Here is a 15,112-nt window from a genome sequence, read left to right as displayed (position 1 = left end):
CCCAAACAGAACGCTGGCATGAAGTCCGAGAACGATGCAGCTGCGGATGCCAAATGTGCCAAGAAGAAGGAAGCAGTGCCAGTAAAGCAGTCTGCTCGTGCCACGGCAAAGTACGTGTGGCCGTTATTGAACTTGTCGACACCACATCTTACCAAGAATTTTTCACAGGAGTCTCTGTCGAATAGATTGGTGCCAGAACCACACCGAAGGCTCAAACGGACAATTCGAGACATATTGAAAGAAGATCAATGCTTCCGTCAAACAGGTACAGACATTTTTAACCTACGAGTATGATTCTGTAAAATTACTGTCACAGAGCTACAGCGACAAGCCGGCCCTCGTTAAAATAGCCAAGTCAAGTGCCAAGTTGATCCCCCGTTCTGTCACGCCGCCTGTTGCTGGTCCATCGATCCCCCGTTCTGTCACGCCACCTGTTGCTAGCCCGTCGATTTCTGGTACCGTCATGCTGCCTGTTGCTGGCCCGTCGAATGATCGCACTATGGATGCAAGGAGCGAGGCAGCAGATGTAATGATGCTTCTTCAGTCTGTCTCAACGTCCGCTGGTTGATTTCTATTGCTTTCCGCTTTCGTTGTTTTATTGCATAGTCTGTCGTCGTGCATATCCCACGTAAAAAATTGCAATTGCTTTGTTATCGATCCTTATACATGCCCATACATGCCTGCCATATTCGGCGAAATTCGTTACGGTTCGTTACAGACATTGGTTAGAAAATACAGGCGCATACAGGTACTGTTTTGGCCTGTATGGACCTGGAGTGGCCTTTGACTGGGCTTCAAGTTTTGAGACGGCGAAACCAACAATCTTAACACGTGCAGGTGGATTTGCTAATATTGATCACTTACTTGGTATATATTTATCCAATTTTCTAGCTGCCGCAAAGCTCAAACGCGGACGACAATCATCACCGTCCATCGAGATTCTCTCCGACAAAGAACACAAACCACCCGTCAAAAAATTGAAAGGTGCGCATCACATAATCTGCAAAATGACCTATGGCTCAATCATTGTCTAGTAGGCATCATGGTGAAACAGGAAGACTTAGTAACAGATGTCCAAGCACGGACTCGGAGTGTTGTTGACGCAGCCTCACAGCCGAAGAAACGTTAGTTCATATTTCAGTACAACTTTCCTCACTCACCCGGAATTTAGTTATTTTTAGAAAGTTCTAATGCAGATATTGATGAGCTCCCCAATGTTATTCGACAGCTGTCTCTGGTGCCGCAGACCCCACAACAGAACACTTCCACTGGCTCTTTTTCCACCACACCGGCTGGGTCACACTTCGGCACTACTGATTTACTTTCGACGCAGTTTCGTTTTCCCGGCGTTCAACTTCGTCGTATTGCCATGCCGCCTGACTTTGTAGAGCCCCAACCATCTGATATCATCTTGCGTGGTATCCGGGACCCTGATAGCCCATCTGCCCCCCCTCGTATTAATCCTTGGCTCGAAGATTATTTTATTGGCGACGTGGATATCACCATCTAATCTCTCGTGCCCTCCTCTACTTGTGTTCTTTCTAGTACCATACTATGGAGCTTTTATTACCTATACATTGCTACCATACTCATCCTCGCTACGATGTACTCCTTTAATAACAATGCACCCATTACTAGTACCGGCCAGGACTTAAAAAGATTCGAGACTTGGTCGCCAATGCTGCCAGTGGCAACTTTCAGACTTTCAGTTAGCTCTCGGACTCTAGTACTACTTCGTTACGCTTCTAGAATCACTTGAAAATTCCTGATATTGACATCGGATGACTTCAAGGCCTGACGAAAAGATTGTGTCGCGCACTTGATGTTGTGTATCGCGCAATTTATTAAAGTTCGCTTTGGAGCGTCATAGGTATTGGCCAAGGTCCAAATGTGCTCATGGCGTATGTGCTGCGAATTTGCAGCCGAAAAAGGCAAAGACTGCTGAAGGAAAAGTCAGTAACCAGGAAATTGTGAGTTTGGAAGCACTCATGCACCTCATTCCAAAGCTCAACAAATGTTGGGACTGCGAAACGGCTCGACTAGCAGAAAGATCGTTCGTCGTCGTCGGCTATTCTTGAACGCAATTCGATTCAGTCGCAAGATGCGGTTTCACAGTCATCAATGCGACGGTAAGTGTCTCATACAAATGAACCTTGAGCGCTAAATTGACTTGCGTTATACTCATGTGTTATACTTACTACAGGTTTGCTACCAAATCTTTTAGGTTTATTGATGCATAACGAGTCGCTCCATCCAAGCGGAAAAGTTGGTGCCGATACTTGTATGCGATTGAGGCTTGCTGCCGGTTTGTATATAGATTGCAATACTACACAAACTGAGGTGCATGCGATCCGACAGGACACACAGGGTCCGTAGTCACAGGAGGACCTTTTCCGATTTCCAGGCTTCTTTCTTCGCCTGTATTGCTTTAACACGGCGGACGAAGGAGTCCAAGATCGGCGTTGCCAAATCCACTGTAAGCTGCTCCACAGGGAAACGTTGAAGATCTTTCACAAATTCCCCAATGCCCTCCTCAAAGTCCGAGGACAGGGACTTCATCAAGGTTTCCCTGTATGTTTCCAACGATTCAAGCCCCTCAAGATACCTGGTTAAACCCAGATGGATGGGATGCAGCTCCTGTCGTTGGCTTTCCCTCGTCTCTAGCACCTGAACTGTAGTTGTTGTGTTAGCAGGCGGAGGGAGAGCAGGAGGAAGAGCAAGTTTGGGTTTCGTAAAATTGTGCAAGGCAGTAGGATGCGCAAAAGCTGTTGAGTTGGCTGCAGCGGTAGCTCCAGAAGGATGTCCTCCAACACCGTCCGGGTGAGGGCAAGCGTCGCCAGAGCTCTCAGAGTTTTGCTCTCCAAGACCATCAACATTTTCTGCGCGTAGATCAGAGATGACATCTTCACGTCTCATTTCCACATCCTGCACGCATGAACCTTACCCTTTGTAGTTAGATCGCTACCTGAATCGCCTTGTCACATGCTCACCAGATCCACCCTCCTGTTGATCGTGGACCTGCGTTGCAATCTCTGGCGGTGTATCAGCACCCGCATTGCTCTCCTCCTCGTCAGTCTGTTCTGTGGCATTTGTTTCCGCCTGAGAAGATTTCACTAGGAACAACGCAAGATGTGCGCAAGGGATTGGTTGATTGCTCTAACGCTCACCTTGCTGGTATCTAAAATCGCGCCACCAAGCCCCGGCTTTGTTCAACACTTCCGTTAACATGGAGCCATGCAGCTGTATCTCACTTGCGACCCATTTCCATACCGGCAGATGTTCTGGCGGACCGATTTGGTTCAAGACTTCCCACAGGGTGTCGTCCTCGGTGCTCTGAACCTTGGAGTTCATTTTCCCCCGGCGCATGTATCCTTCAAAGATCAAACGAGCCTCCAACGTATTGAAAGGATTTCGGTCATCTAGTATGGGAGAATGGTTAATGAGGCGTTAGAATGAGCGTCCAGAAAAACATACCCCTTGTTTCTGAAGTTGCTGTTTGTTCCTTGGAAAGATTCAAACTTCTCCTCAAACTGCCCACAAACTTCCTCCAGATCATCTTTCCGAGCCAGAGGTCCTTCGCATTCGCCTCGATGTCTTGCCAATTAGGATTGATGGAGATGATGCTGCTGAGGCTGCAGAGGTCGCCCAAGAACTGGCCGACATCGTGGTACGCTGGCTCTGTGACAAGAGCGTAACGCAAGAGGTCAATTGGTGCGTTCCAATAGTCATTCCCTGCGACGCACGAGGTTTTCAGTAGCTAGAAAGGGTTGCATGCAGTGATGAACTCGCCTTCACTGAACCAATCCCACTGCTTGATGCTCCAGAAGAGGGGACGAGGCTCGTGTCCCTCGTGCCAGCGAGACGGTAGCTTGGCCCCTTCCTCATATCGAGTCTCGAAAAATTGGCTGGGCTTGCTCATCTCTTCGAAGGACTGAGGTTTAATTGTTTTTTCAAAGGTGTCGTCGAGCCCTTCGATACGCCCGTGGATCCAGAGATTGGTATCTGCCGGGAGCGACATGATGTCCCGACCCTCCTCCTCTATGTCCCATCTCATTTCTATTCAGGTCAGGCGATGTTGGAAGAGCGGCGAACAGGATGAACACACCGAAAAATGCTTTATTTTCGAGGCTGACGGGATCTGCGTGCAAGAATTCAGGTCCATCAGCCTTGGCCTCCGAGTGAGTCATATAGAACCAATCCCGAACCATCCGGACCTTCCATTCGTTGAGAACTTTCACGCACTCCTCACCAGGCTCCGTGTTATAATTCAAGCCGACCAACTCCTCCACCGCAAGCAGCCTGGCAAACATGTATTGAACAAGCAACGTTCCGGCGTTCTGTCGGCAAGTAGTGGCCATCTTTTTCTCCTTCGAGTTCAAAGCCTTTCCCTCCTCCTTCGACCAAAGCCTCCAGATGTTGATCAATAGTACAATGTTGTAGGATAGCTCGAGCCAAACATCCCGGTACCTCATTGGCAGGGGTACATACCCTCTAAGCTGCCCACCCTCCATCACTGGTACCCGGCAGGTTGTGTGCTCCATCCTCGTGTCAAAATCAACGGCGACCACCTCTTGCGGGGCGGAGTAGGTGATGAGAGTTCCAAGGTTTGTTAGGGACTCATCCATGACTAGTTCTGCACGGATGAGTGGGATTGAGAAACAAGCCATGGACCGCCGGAGTCGGACTGGGGGCACCGGACGAGTTGATTTAACGGACATTACAGCCAGTGCCCGATCCTTTTTGGTCTTCCTTGTGCTTGTGGGATTTCCTTTATTCTCAGGTTTATGAGCCGCAGGGAGATGGCTGCCGAATCTTTGTCCTAAAGATCTACTGCGTGTCATAATTGTTACTCAAATCTCACAGAAGAAGTTGGGGGTGTTTACTAAGTACTTGATGCTTAATCGTGGTTTTAAGCGACCGTATTTGGCAATATTTGGCTGTGGCTCTTCTGACAAACAGAAGACAAGCTTACTCAAGCATTTCCAAAAGCGGAGGAGGCATCTGATGTCGTAGATCACATAATCGAGTTTTGCAGGAAATCCGAACTACCGGCAGTCTCCGTCCGGCTGCGTGCGGTTCTGTGCAGGTCCGTCTGGGCACAACCTGGGTTACCCGCTCGGGAATTGCCGAACATGAGGAAGGGTCGTCCTTGTTGGCGTAACCTTGGGGGTGTCAAAATGCCTCCTGTTGCATTGAAACACTAGTCTGAGCATCAAATATATATTACTGTCACAAAAATAGATTGTCTTAGATTGCGGAAAGAGAATACAGGTATGATAATCGAGCTAATCAACCTAACCGAGACCCAGCGCGCGCTCTGAACACCCCAGCGTGATATCAAAGAAAAAAGCAAAGGCTGCCAAAACGGCTGCACGAAACTCTCTGTAGCGAAATGAGTACTTCTCTGAACCTAATTTTATCAAGATGTCGGTGCTTCTCGCCATTTTGCTTCTTGGAGCCTCGAGCATTGGAAAAACATCAGTGCAGTTAAGAACACGCGAATGCTCACCTCTTTTTCCAGCGGAAAAGTGCAAGTGTACAGGCAGCTGTTCAACCTGTCGCTGGCCCTGCAAAAGCTTGGCAGCCTGTGACTGGCGCTGGCGAGGCCGAAATCGCGAGAGTCACTACTGCGACAGCAGGTGAACAGCTGCTGCTGTCGCCGTGCAACGATGATGTCATTGGCGTTGACGCACTCGGACCAGTCACCCCACCAGGGGAAGAGCTAGCGAACGAGTGGAGACTATGTGACCTTGGGTTACCTGTCTGGAATCTGCGGAATTAGCCAAGGGATTGTTTCTAAATATTCCTGTGGGTGCGAGTGACGAGATCCTATCACGTTTTGGAGGTGATCCCAGGCAAGAGGTCGAGGAAGATCAAGGCCCATTGGAAATGATTAATAGGACACTCGACAATGCTTTGGGGTATGGAAAGACACCTGAAGATCTTGCGAAATGCATGCGCCGTGGATTAACGGAATATGTCGTGAACACGGACATTCAGTTTTACTCGATTTCGTACCTATTGCAGAAGCAGAAACTATTCTGGCTGTTCTACTTGATGGGTTACATGTTGGCGAACGAGAAGAAGATGTCAAAGAGGTGGAAGAACCTTCACACCATCCAGAGAGTGCGGACGGAAGAACACGTGTGCCAGTCAATCGAGAAGTGACCGATATTGATCTCGAGCCTGATCTGGAACATATGGTCAACACAGAATTGTTGTCAGAGGACTCCTCACCAGCGAAATCTGATGCTTGGATTCCCCTTAACAGCACTGGACAGGTTGGAGAGTCACAGGATGGCGCTAAGCGGATTCATAAAGTCTCCATACTGGCATGTACTCTAGTCCGCTAGAAACAACGGGCTCCAAGGATCGTTTGAGAAATCGAGGTTACTCATCCTATGATGATGTCATTTCGACAGCTCAACAATCCAACAGCGATGTCACGTCACATACCGATGTACTGACAATATTGAAGACCCAATAGCCACACTCCTTCGATGCAATCAACAAATACCCACCCTTGGCAGCACTTTGAAGATGTTCCCACGTATTGTCAGACCCTATTATTATATAGGAATTATATGGTCTTACAGACCCCCTCCTCCAGGAGGCTGCTCCCTAATTTTGCAGGGCTGAGTAGATCTCCCTCGAGAGGATAAATGCCGACCCTCGTGGAAGAGGGTGAGTGCGGTCTCCTGGATGTTTCTTATCGAGCCTCAACACAACATCCTCTCCAGATGTTGCCACCTGATGAGGGTCACTATGTCATCATCTCTGTATGTTGCCCCACAATGTTAGCGAGTGTGATCACGATCCGCGGATGTGTTTGGGAGCCTCTGGAGTTCATATGTTTTTCTATATATACTTCCATAGCACAAATTGAATGTTTTTTTTCGCTCTTCCTATCATCTCATGGTCCATGGAACAAAGCCTGATTCAGATAGAAAAGGATGCATTGTATGGTACTATGGTAGATACAAAAGCATACAGCAAATACTACGACAGCAAGAACGACATCGATATAGCGTGTGCGAATGAATCTGTGCACAGGTCAACCACGGCTTTCTCCAGCACGACATCGATGAGATACTAATGATGACTCAGATACATCATGCTCCAGTAGAGCACCCCTGCGCATCCCCAGGCCCATTTCGCGCCATCTGGCCACAATGCGCTGATGAAAAGTGTGCCCATGCTGCATGCAAACTCGGGAACATACCAAAGACGAGCGGTGAACTTGAAAAAGTCCGTCTGTAGCCTTCACCGCCGAATGACTCGTCGATCCTTGCTAAGCCGCCTGCAGACCCTGGCATGTCATATACTGTGGGTGTGGGAACATATATGATTTCATACCAGGGTGCTGCGTAGGGGAGAATAATCTGTGTGAATATGAATATGCCGATGCAATTCTGGTGTCCGAATGCCTTTGCGAGTATACGTAGAGCTGGTGGGCGGAAAAGCCAAAGGAGTGCGGCTAGAACGAGGGGGAAGGTATAACAGACGACTCCGTAGGGAAGCCATGCGATGATGTCAAGAAGGGGTGTGTGAAGCGCGTGAGGATGTGGCTGATGTTTGCACCGTACAGTACCGATTCGAGCATGGGCAAAAAGACTACATGCACGGCCGGTCGATGGTCTGCGGGTAGAAACTGATTGGAGTAGAACATGACATCGCCACCAAAACCGAACCGGTGGATGAAACATCTCCTCAACTGTAGGCTGTATCTCGATGCACGACTTCCCCTTATTTGCGCGGAAAGTAGGCATAGTGAACATCACATCTGAACAGGCGACATCCTCAACCGATGATTCTTCATCTGCAATCAGGCGAGGAATAAAACTCCTACAAGAACATAAAACATTGTCTATGGACTGAGTATTAATGATAACAGCATCTAGAATGGTCCGAACGGCAGCATGGCACTCCCTACATATAGCAACACCACCATTAAGTGCTGCTATAAGGTAAATGACCCATAACACTGCACTTTTTATGCAAAGTGCCGTATTGTGGGTCATTTACTTTACAAGATTCTACCAAGCCTGGTAGGACTGAAACTCATCTCACTCCCGTCACTCGCTCAAGCCTCGACCCGCTTCAATTCCTTCACTCTCTCACTCAGGTATGTTCTGTGGCTCTCTGTCACAAGCATAGATTGTGTCAGTGTACATGGTAGGTATTTTACTATCTAGCTGTTTCCTCTGTGCAACTTCCCAGCTGTATTCCGGCATGCAGACGATGTGTTATAACTGCTGCTGTCCGCGCCCAATATGCTGCCGTCCTCTTAACTAATCGAGGTCTTTGATTCGGAGCCTGATGCCTTACTCTTGACACATTCAGTGTCGTGGCCTATCCTTCTTCAACGCTGGTTTCGTGGAAGAAATTCCACTCAAGGCCAGTGCCCAGACAGTGTATTCAGTACGATGCGCAATCCGGCTGGTGCCCATTGACTTCCCAATGAAATATTACATCGTCTGAACCCTGAGCGCAGAATATCAGCTGGTCGTGCTAAGAAACGCAGGGGGCAGGAGCACCCACATGATTCTCGCACCACTTGGGGTGTGTATTCAGTCCCATGGATCTGTATCGGCGTGGCCATGCAAGCCTCCACGCGGTGGTCGTAGTGCGATGGAACATTCACCAGTCAGGCAGTGTACTCTTGAGTGTCGTATGATGTGCAAAACATATTCAATCGTAAGCGTTCTTCTTCTTCGCACCTCTGCCTCTGCTCCACTTCACGTTTGTGTTCTTCCGCTTCCCTCTCCCATTGTTGGCGGAGACAGATTCTTTCCTTGTCTTCAAGTCCCCATTGCTGTTTGGTATCAGCGTGCTTGAGTACATCTTCCTCGTGGTGGCGGAGCTCGATATCCCATTTCTTGCAAATGCGCTCTCGAACATTTGGATCCAAGAGGTTGTTGCAAGCGTTAAACACTGATGCAAATATGACAACCGTGATTACAGCAGTCGAGATAGCAATCAATCCTGTGCAGATACAACTGCTCAGGGATCGATGACGATTGGAAGGCCTGTTGGGCATCAGAGGTTCTGCCTCTGACAAGCTGCAAGGCTTGCCATCATTCATCAAGTATGAACCGAGCATCACACACATAATAGTTACCTTACTTGCGGTATTGCTGAGTTATCAATTGTTGGCTAACCATATCGCAATACACCAGTTATCAATGTCAAGTTTCCGTTGAAGAAGTGCGGGAGTAGTGGATGTGGTTGGGTGCTGAGGAAGAGTTGAGCGGTGGAAGTTGACCTTGCGAGTGGAACAGCGGATGAACGACGCACATGATCCGAAGCGGCTTGAGACTCGGTGCGATCGATGGAGATATCAGTTAGCAAAAACGGAAAGAACATTTGATAGACACACATACAGTACGCAAACCCAAACTATACAAACCATTCACATGATATTCCGCGTGAAGCTAAAGTTAGTATGACAGCACAAGCTACACGAGGAAGGAGAAACAGAATGAACAGTCGGCCAAGACGGGGGCGTGCGTTTTTAGGACTTACAAAGTGATGTCGTCAACTGAATGCCTTCTGCACCAATGCCGCTCATAGCCTTGGTCTAGATCCGTCACCCAAGACTCGAGCATCGCAACTCTACATGCCTCTTCCACTTCTCCTCTGGTAACATCCTCCGTTCGTTTGCCTCTTCCTACGGTGGCAAGGGCCACGTTCTCGTGGAGGCTTCCATGGAAGACAAGTGCAGATGCTGCGCCCTGAGCCACACCAGCGCTGTGACACGACATGTACGAGGAGTCAATGTATTGCACATCCTGCTCGTTCAAAAGCACACAGCCAGAGGTTGGATTGTAAACCCCTCATTAAGATTGCACCGAGCGTGGACTTGCCGGAACCGCTTGAGCCAACGATGAATGTTGTCTCGTGCGCGGGAAGATACATGGCTACGTCGCAGAGTACTTGGACGTCCGGTCATGCGGGATATGTGAGGCTGGCGTCAGTCTGAAGCTAAGTTCGCCACTGAACGATTTTGTTTGGATTTTCCGAATTCTTGTGGACGGTTGGTGTGCTTCCTGGGAGCTCTGCAGCATCAACCTTGCCATTGACGAACGTGATGAGAAGGGGTATGACCACTTGGAGGTTGCTGGTTGCAATAAGACAAGCCCAGAACTCGCAGAAATTGGCTGGACAGTGGATGCCACAGTAGAGAATAGCAGGCGCCATGATGGTAGTTAGAGTGTGACTTGAAGATCAAAAAAGGACAATTCATCATGATTTAGTGTCGGGACTGTTAGTCACAGTGCAGAGGGTCTGCATCTCGCAGGCGCGCCATGGACCCTACACAGATGTTCAACGATGCGGGACATGATGTTGTAGATGATCGCGGGTTATCCAGAGGGTCCTGGGAGGCGCTGCACGAGCATCCAGGAGGAAGCAAGATCATTTAGGTGTGTGCTATATTTAGATCCTCCGCGAGGTCAGGTCTCTCAGACCCATATAACCCTAACATAATAATGGGGTCTGAGAGACCTTTAATACTCCCGAGAAGTGCTGCCTGAGGTGCAAATACCCCTTGCTATCGGACCGATCATTGACATGCGATCGGGAAGCAACGCTGTCTAGATTATTCCTGTTGATGAGCTACAAGAGCCAAATGTGCACGTTCGTGTGCAGAACATGCAGCTAGCCACTCTTGCACTGGAGGCTAACTCTGAGGGACACCGCAACAACAATGTCATCCTCGATTGGGAATGGACAGGTGCTTTGAGCAGCTGCCTGTTACGTCTGCAGCACGTGAGCGTGATGGACGATGTATTGAACCTGTCAATGCTGACGTCCGTCTCTCAGACCAAGGCACATCAACGTACCGTTTTTCCACTGAAATACTTCGCGGACTTGCCTTGTTGCTATTCGAACGCCTCAAGAATGACGTCCCAGGCATCCCTAATGTCCCGCTTACCTCAACCTTTCCCTACCGCTCTGCTAATGGTAAGGATCCTGGATGGTTCATCAAATGTTCAACTTGACTGACATTCTTCTTACCAGGGGCCGCATGCTTTGTTTGCGAGGTGGATGGAGAAGCTCGCGGAGCATTCCACGAGCGTTATCGCTGTGTTCGCTTCCCCGCCGTTGCATTTGAGGAGCTCGGCCCCAAACTTATTGAGCACATGGCGGGACATGTTTTATTTAATGAGGACTTACGGGACAAGCGCAACGTCTATGGTCTCTGCCTCAGCATTAGACTATGCGAAATTCAGCTCGCGAGAGGTGTTGGAGGCTCAGACCCAGTCAAAGGTCACTCCAGGCCCATACAGGCCAAAACAGTGCCCGTATGTATCTTCCAACCAACGTCCGTAACAAACTATAACGAATTTCGCCGAATATGGCACGCACGTATGGGCATGTATAAGGATCGATAACAAAGAAATTGCAATTTTTTTACATGGGATATACGCGACGACAGACTATGCAACAAAACAACGAGCGTTGTAGGTATCGTGTGAGAGCCTGGCATACAAAGAGACGGAAAACCATGGAAATCAAACAAAGCAATTGCAATTTTTTACGTGGGATATGCACGACGACAGACTATGCAATAAAACAACGAAAACGGAAAGCAATAGAAATCAACCAGCGGACGTTGAGACAGACTGAAGTAGCATCGTTACATCTGCTACCTCGCTCCTTGCACCCACAGTGCGATCATTCGACGGGCCGGCATGGCAGTACTAAAAGTCGACGGGCTAGCAACAGGTGGCGTGACAGAACGGGGAATCGACGGACCAGCAATGGCAGGTGGCACGACAGTACCGGAAATCGACGGGCCAGCAGCAAGCGGCATGACAGTACCAGAGATCGACGGGCTAGCAACAGGCGGCGTGACAGAACGGGGGATCAACTTGGCACTTGACTTGGCTATTTTAACGAGGGCCAGCTTGTCACTGTAGCCCTGCGAGAGTAATTTTACAGAATCATACTTGTAGGTTAAAAAAACGACTGTACCTGTTTAACTGAAGCATCGAGCTTCTTCCAATATGCCTCGAACTGTGCATTCGAGCCTTCAGTGTGGTCCTTGCACTACCAACCCATTCAGCAGAGACTCCTATGAAAATTCCTTTGTGAGGTGCAGTGTCGATGAGATCAACAACAGCTCGTACCTTGTCGTTTCCCGAGTAGATTGCTTTACTGGGACTGGTTTCTTCTACTTGGTTCCTTTGGAAGTCTCTGCACTAACAGTTGCGCTATGATTCTCTGACTTCGCATCAGTATTCTGTGCGGGTAGCACTGGGACGTTTGCAGGAGTCATTGTGGCATTGACGTGCATCACTGTCGATAAGTAATGTATGAAAGACGGGGCCTGGGGCAGTGCATGCACGATGCCAGGACCCACGTCACAAACAGAAGTACTTGTTGTATGTGCCACAGCGGTGCTGGAAGGTGCGGAGATAGGATGTGCAGAATGGCTGTCTGATTCGCCTGGAAACAGACCCTCGAGTGGATTAACAATCTAATGTCGTTACTGATGTTAGACCATAGAATAATGTCAACAACAAGAGACTTTCCTGAACTTCGAGCCTTGGTGGGTGTGGAGACTCAGGCAACCGAACATCGACGTCCGAAGTAAGTTTAATTGGCTCATTGAGAGCAGTGGGTTCAAAAGTGATAGGGCCATCAAGAGCTACTTAAAAGGGTTTGAACACCACGGCCATTTTGATACTCTTTCTGCCATTCATCCTTTGTCCAATAATACGTGCCGTGGTAATCTTCTCGTTCATATGTAGGTAGTGTCTTGTCAGCATCGCGCGCTATGCGATAAAAGCTCGAGGAAGGGGTCTTGTGAGCCACTGGTCGCAGGTAATGCGTCCATACACTTGAGAAGCTGTTGGTATAATATCCTTGAGATTTGTATATAAGCTAACAACCCATAGTAGTGTGCAATGTATGAGACTTACTCGGTCTGTGTAAGTCTTGATGTGAGGATTGCAACTTCGATATCACACTTGCTCTTTATTCTTCAAAGTCTGACTTTCTTTCCGTAGCACTTCCACCTCCTTCTTGAGTTCTTTGTTCTCCAGATAAAGCGACTCGTGTTAGAGCCCTGCGACGGTACCTCCTTCGTTGGTGGACTTGAGCATGTGCATGGCTGCTTGACGAGGAGGTGAATCTTCAGGATAGCTTTGTAAACTGTACGTGTAGAATAAAAGATTGAAGCGTAAGGATGTCAATTCATCTGTGATCTCACTCACCAGTCTTCCAATCTCACATGTCGATTGGAACCCACGGAAAATTATCGTTTCGAGGCCGCCATTTGCGTGATTGTTTGTCTTGAATGGTTTGAACATGCCTTATTGAGATGCTCAGATAAGATTGACCAAAAGTTGTGTAGGGGGCCAAGACTGCGACAACAAGCACCGACATGGGTAGGGAAATGATGATGATTTTTGATGGCACCAGAGCCGTAAAGCTGTATGCAATCTTATGAGCAACAGGCAAATGAGCCTCAGCAACTTACATGTATTAGCTCCACGTTATACTCTCGTATCAAAGCATCTGCGCGATCAATATCATCATCTGATAAATCTCGTCGAATCAAGATACGAAGTGCTGCAGAAAGCTTCAGAAAATGAGCGGTGTCATGAGGGTGAAGCGAAATTTTTGGGTCTTGAGGCATGTAGACCATCAGCTTCAACTGCTTGAGTAGTTGTACGCGTTTCCAAATTTGTATACATAGACTGACTTGCCTGACTAGATAATGCTCCAATTGCAGCAAGTAGAAGATGTGTTGCCTTGTGTTGCCCACTACTCGAGCGTGCGTGTGGACTGACCGGTAACCAATTGACTCTGCTCGAAACACTTCCCAGACAGGTAGAGCAAGTATTTGTTGTTCCGCGGAAGAGCGAAAGCATTACACTCAATTATGCTAGTCGCAAGTTCGGGCTTGGAACTCGTTCCTCCTGCAGCTGTGGGTCACGAAAATATCTACCCAGCCTCCGGCAGACTGGTCAAATCATCGATAAAAGGAAGTCTGTACTGTTTGTTCCTCCTTCAGTATAGAAAATACCTTGAATGCATCAGCCATGTCATCATGATACGGTGATTGGAATCATTGGATGTCGTCACAAGATTCCTAGAGCCCCACATTGTTGGCACATCTGGGCGGTTAGGCGCCTAAAGCTATGACCTGTATAACGTTCGATGCACATGAAGCTTGAAGCTGGCAAAGATGCACGCACCCACTTCCAATACTGTAGAATCGCGATGGTTGGCATCTGGATACGGACGCTTTAACGTCAGCAGTTCTGGAAGCCATCTTATATGGCGAGTATCGCAATGTGTTTGTCTGTCTGGTGCCCAACAAGCTAGAACCAGGCGTTTCAGCCCTCATGTTTATGGGTACCATCTAGGCTTTGACCTACAAATGTTGCATGCAGGGTATCAATTGCTATGGTAGTCATCCTGCTGTCTGTTAGTGAGTTCCCTAGCAATTGTCGAAGACGCTTAAGGCTGTCTTGATCGTGCATTCCTTTCCCCTCACCGAAACGTCTATGCTGATGGATTTTGAGCGAGGAAAATCGAGACAACTTGGCAGGCGATTTTTGTAAGCATCGCAAGAGACATCAATCAGATATTTCATTGAAGAAGCCATGTAGAAACCAATGTTAGTTCAGACAGCCTGAAAGAAGCTGAGGAGACTGGATTGAACGCACCAGAATACAGACTCGAGTATCTTGCGATGTTAAGCCATCGTGGAGTGTGTAACCTCTGGCTAGAAAAGGGATTGGTGAGAAACGGGCGTGTGCATGTCGAGAAAGAGATAATGTGATGGGTGAGTTTTTTGGATGGTAAGAGGTGATGTGGGATTTGAGTGAGATAGGTTGGGGGATTATAAGGAGAGAGGGAGAAAGAAGGTGTTGTGGGGGGTAAAAAGAGAAGGATTTGAGGAGGTGTGGGGAAAAAGATAGGATTAAGATGAGGGTTAGATTAGAAGTAGCAGGGCGTGTCATTGGACGGCTCGGGCCTGGAGGTCGTGATAGATGGTCTGACTCAGTATTCACTGTGGCGACTACGAGAAGTCCAAGGAGACGCAGACGCAAGTACTGTTACAAAAATGCGTCGGAAGATTGCGGGATGAAGG

The 15,112-nt window shown here is 48.4% G+C and overlaps 7 protein-coding genes across 7 annotated transcripts; 3 read left to right on the top strand and 4 right to left on the bottom strand.

Moving 5' to 3' along the window:
* Positions 1–18: 18 nt before the first annotated feature.
* DFJ58DRAFT_843349 (uncharacterized protein) lies at positions 19–1,510 on the top strand (the record flags this gene model as incomplete). Its single annotated transcript, XM_041392967.1, has 6 exons — positions 19–110; positions 325–543; positions 607–707; positions 892–984; positions 1,035–1,124; positions 1,182–1,510. 6 exons carry the CDS (start codon positions 19–21, stop codon positions 1,508–1,510), a joined length of 924 nt encoding a protein of 307 aa, XP_041241644.1.
* An 866-nt stretch (positions 1,511–2,376) lies between these two features.
* DFJ58DRAFT_843348 (uncharacterized protein) lies at positions 2,377–4,841 on the bottom strand (the record flags this gene model as incomplete). Its single annotated transcript, XM_041392966.1, has 6 exons — positions 2,377–2,879; positions 2,991–3,113; positions 3,168–3,419; positions 3,475–3,732; positions 3,796–4,056; positions 4,106–4,841. 6 exons carry the CDS (start codon positions 4,839–4,841, stop codon positions 2,377–2,379), a joined length of 2,133 nt encoding a protein of 710 aa, XP_041241643.1.
* Positions 4,842–5,424: 583 nt separating this feature from the next.
* On the top strand, positions 5,425–6,168 carry DFJ58DRAFT_843347 (uncharacterized protein; the record flags this gene model as incomplete). The annotated part of the gene is made up of 3 exons (XM_041392965.1): positions 5,425–5,481; positions 5,522–5,744; positions 5,783–6,168. 3 exons carry the CDS (start codon positions 5,425–5,427, stop codon positions 6,166–6,168), a joined length of 666 nt encoding a protein of 221 aa, XP_041241642.1.
* Positions 6,169–6,580: 412 nt separating this feature from the next.
* DFJ58DRAFT_717252 (uncharacterized protein) lies at positions 6,581–7,669 on the bottom strand (the record flags this gene model as incomplete). Its single annotated transcript, XM_041384344.1, has 4 exons — positions 6,581–6,614; positions 7,094–7,198; positions 7,219–7,568; positions 7,592–7,669. 4 exons carry the CDS (start codon positions 7,667–7,669, stop codon positions 6,581–6,583), a joined length of 567 nt encoding a protein of 188 aa, XP_041241641.1.
* A 978-nt stretch (positions 7,670–8,647) lies between these two features.
* On the bottom strand, positions 8,648–9,918 carry DFJ58DRAFT_730358 (uncharacterized protein; the record flags this gene model as incomplete). The annotated part of the gene is made up of 3 exons (XM_041385891.1): positions 8,648–9,029; positions 9,526–9,750; positions 9,812–9,918. 3 exons carry the CDS (start codon positions 9,916–9,918, stop codon positions 8,648–8,650), a joined length of 714 nt encoding a protein of 237 aa, XP_041241640.1.
* A 735-nt stretch (positions 9,919–10,653) lies between these two features.
* DFJ58DRAFT_843345 (uncharacterized protein) lies at positions 10,654–11,396 on the top strand (the record flags this gene model as incomplete). Its single annotated transcript, XM_041392964.1, has 3 exons — positions 10,654–10,735; positions 10,825–10,965; positions 11,023–11,396. 3 exons carry the CDS (start codon positions 10,654–10,656, stop codon positions 11,394–11,396), a joined length of 597 nt encoding a protein of 198 aa, XP_041241639.1.
* Positions 11,397–12,648: 1,252 nt separating this feature from the next.
* On the bottom strand, positions 12,649–13,648 carry DFJ58DRAFT_843343 (uncharacterized protein; the record flags this gene model as incomplete). The annotated part of the gene is made up of 4 exons (XM_041392963.1): positions 12,649–12,891; positions 13,224–13,301; positions 13,394–13,441; positions 13,490–13,648. 4 exons carry the CDS (start codon positions 13,646–13,648, stop codon positions 12,649–12,651), a joined length of 528 nt encoding a protein of 175 aa, XP_041241638.1.
* Between the last annotated feature and the right edge of the window lie 1,464 nt (positions 13,649–15,112).

Source organism: Suillus subalutaceus (assembly GCF_016647625.1).
Source record: "Suillus subalutaceus strain FC151 chromosome Unknown DFJ58scaffold_87, whole genome shotgun sequence".
NCBI lineage: Eukaryota > Fungi > Basidiomycota > Agaricomycetes > Boletales > Suillaceae > Suillus > Suillus subalutaceus.
Note: the sequence above shows the minus strand (reverse complement) of the source record. Positions and strands in the feature narration are given on the sequence as shown.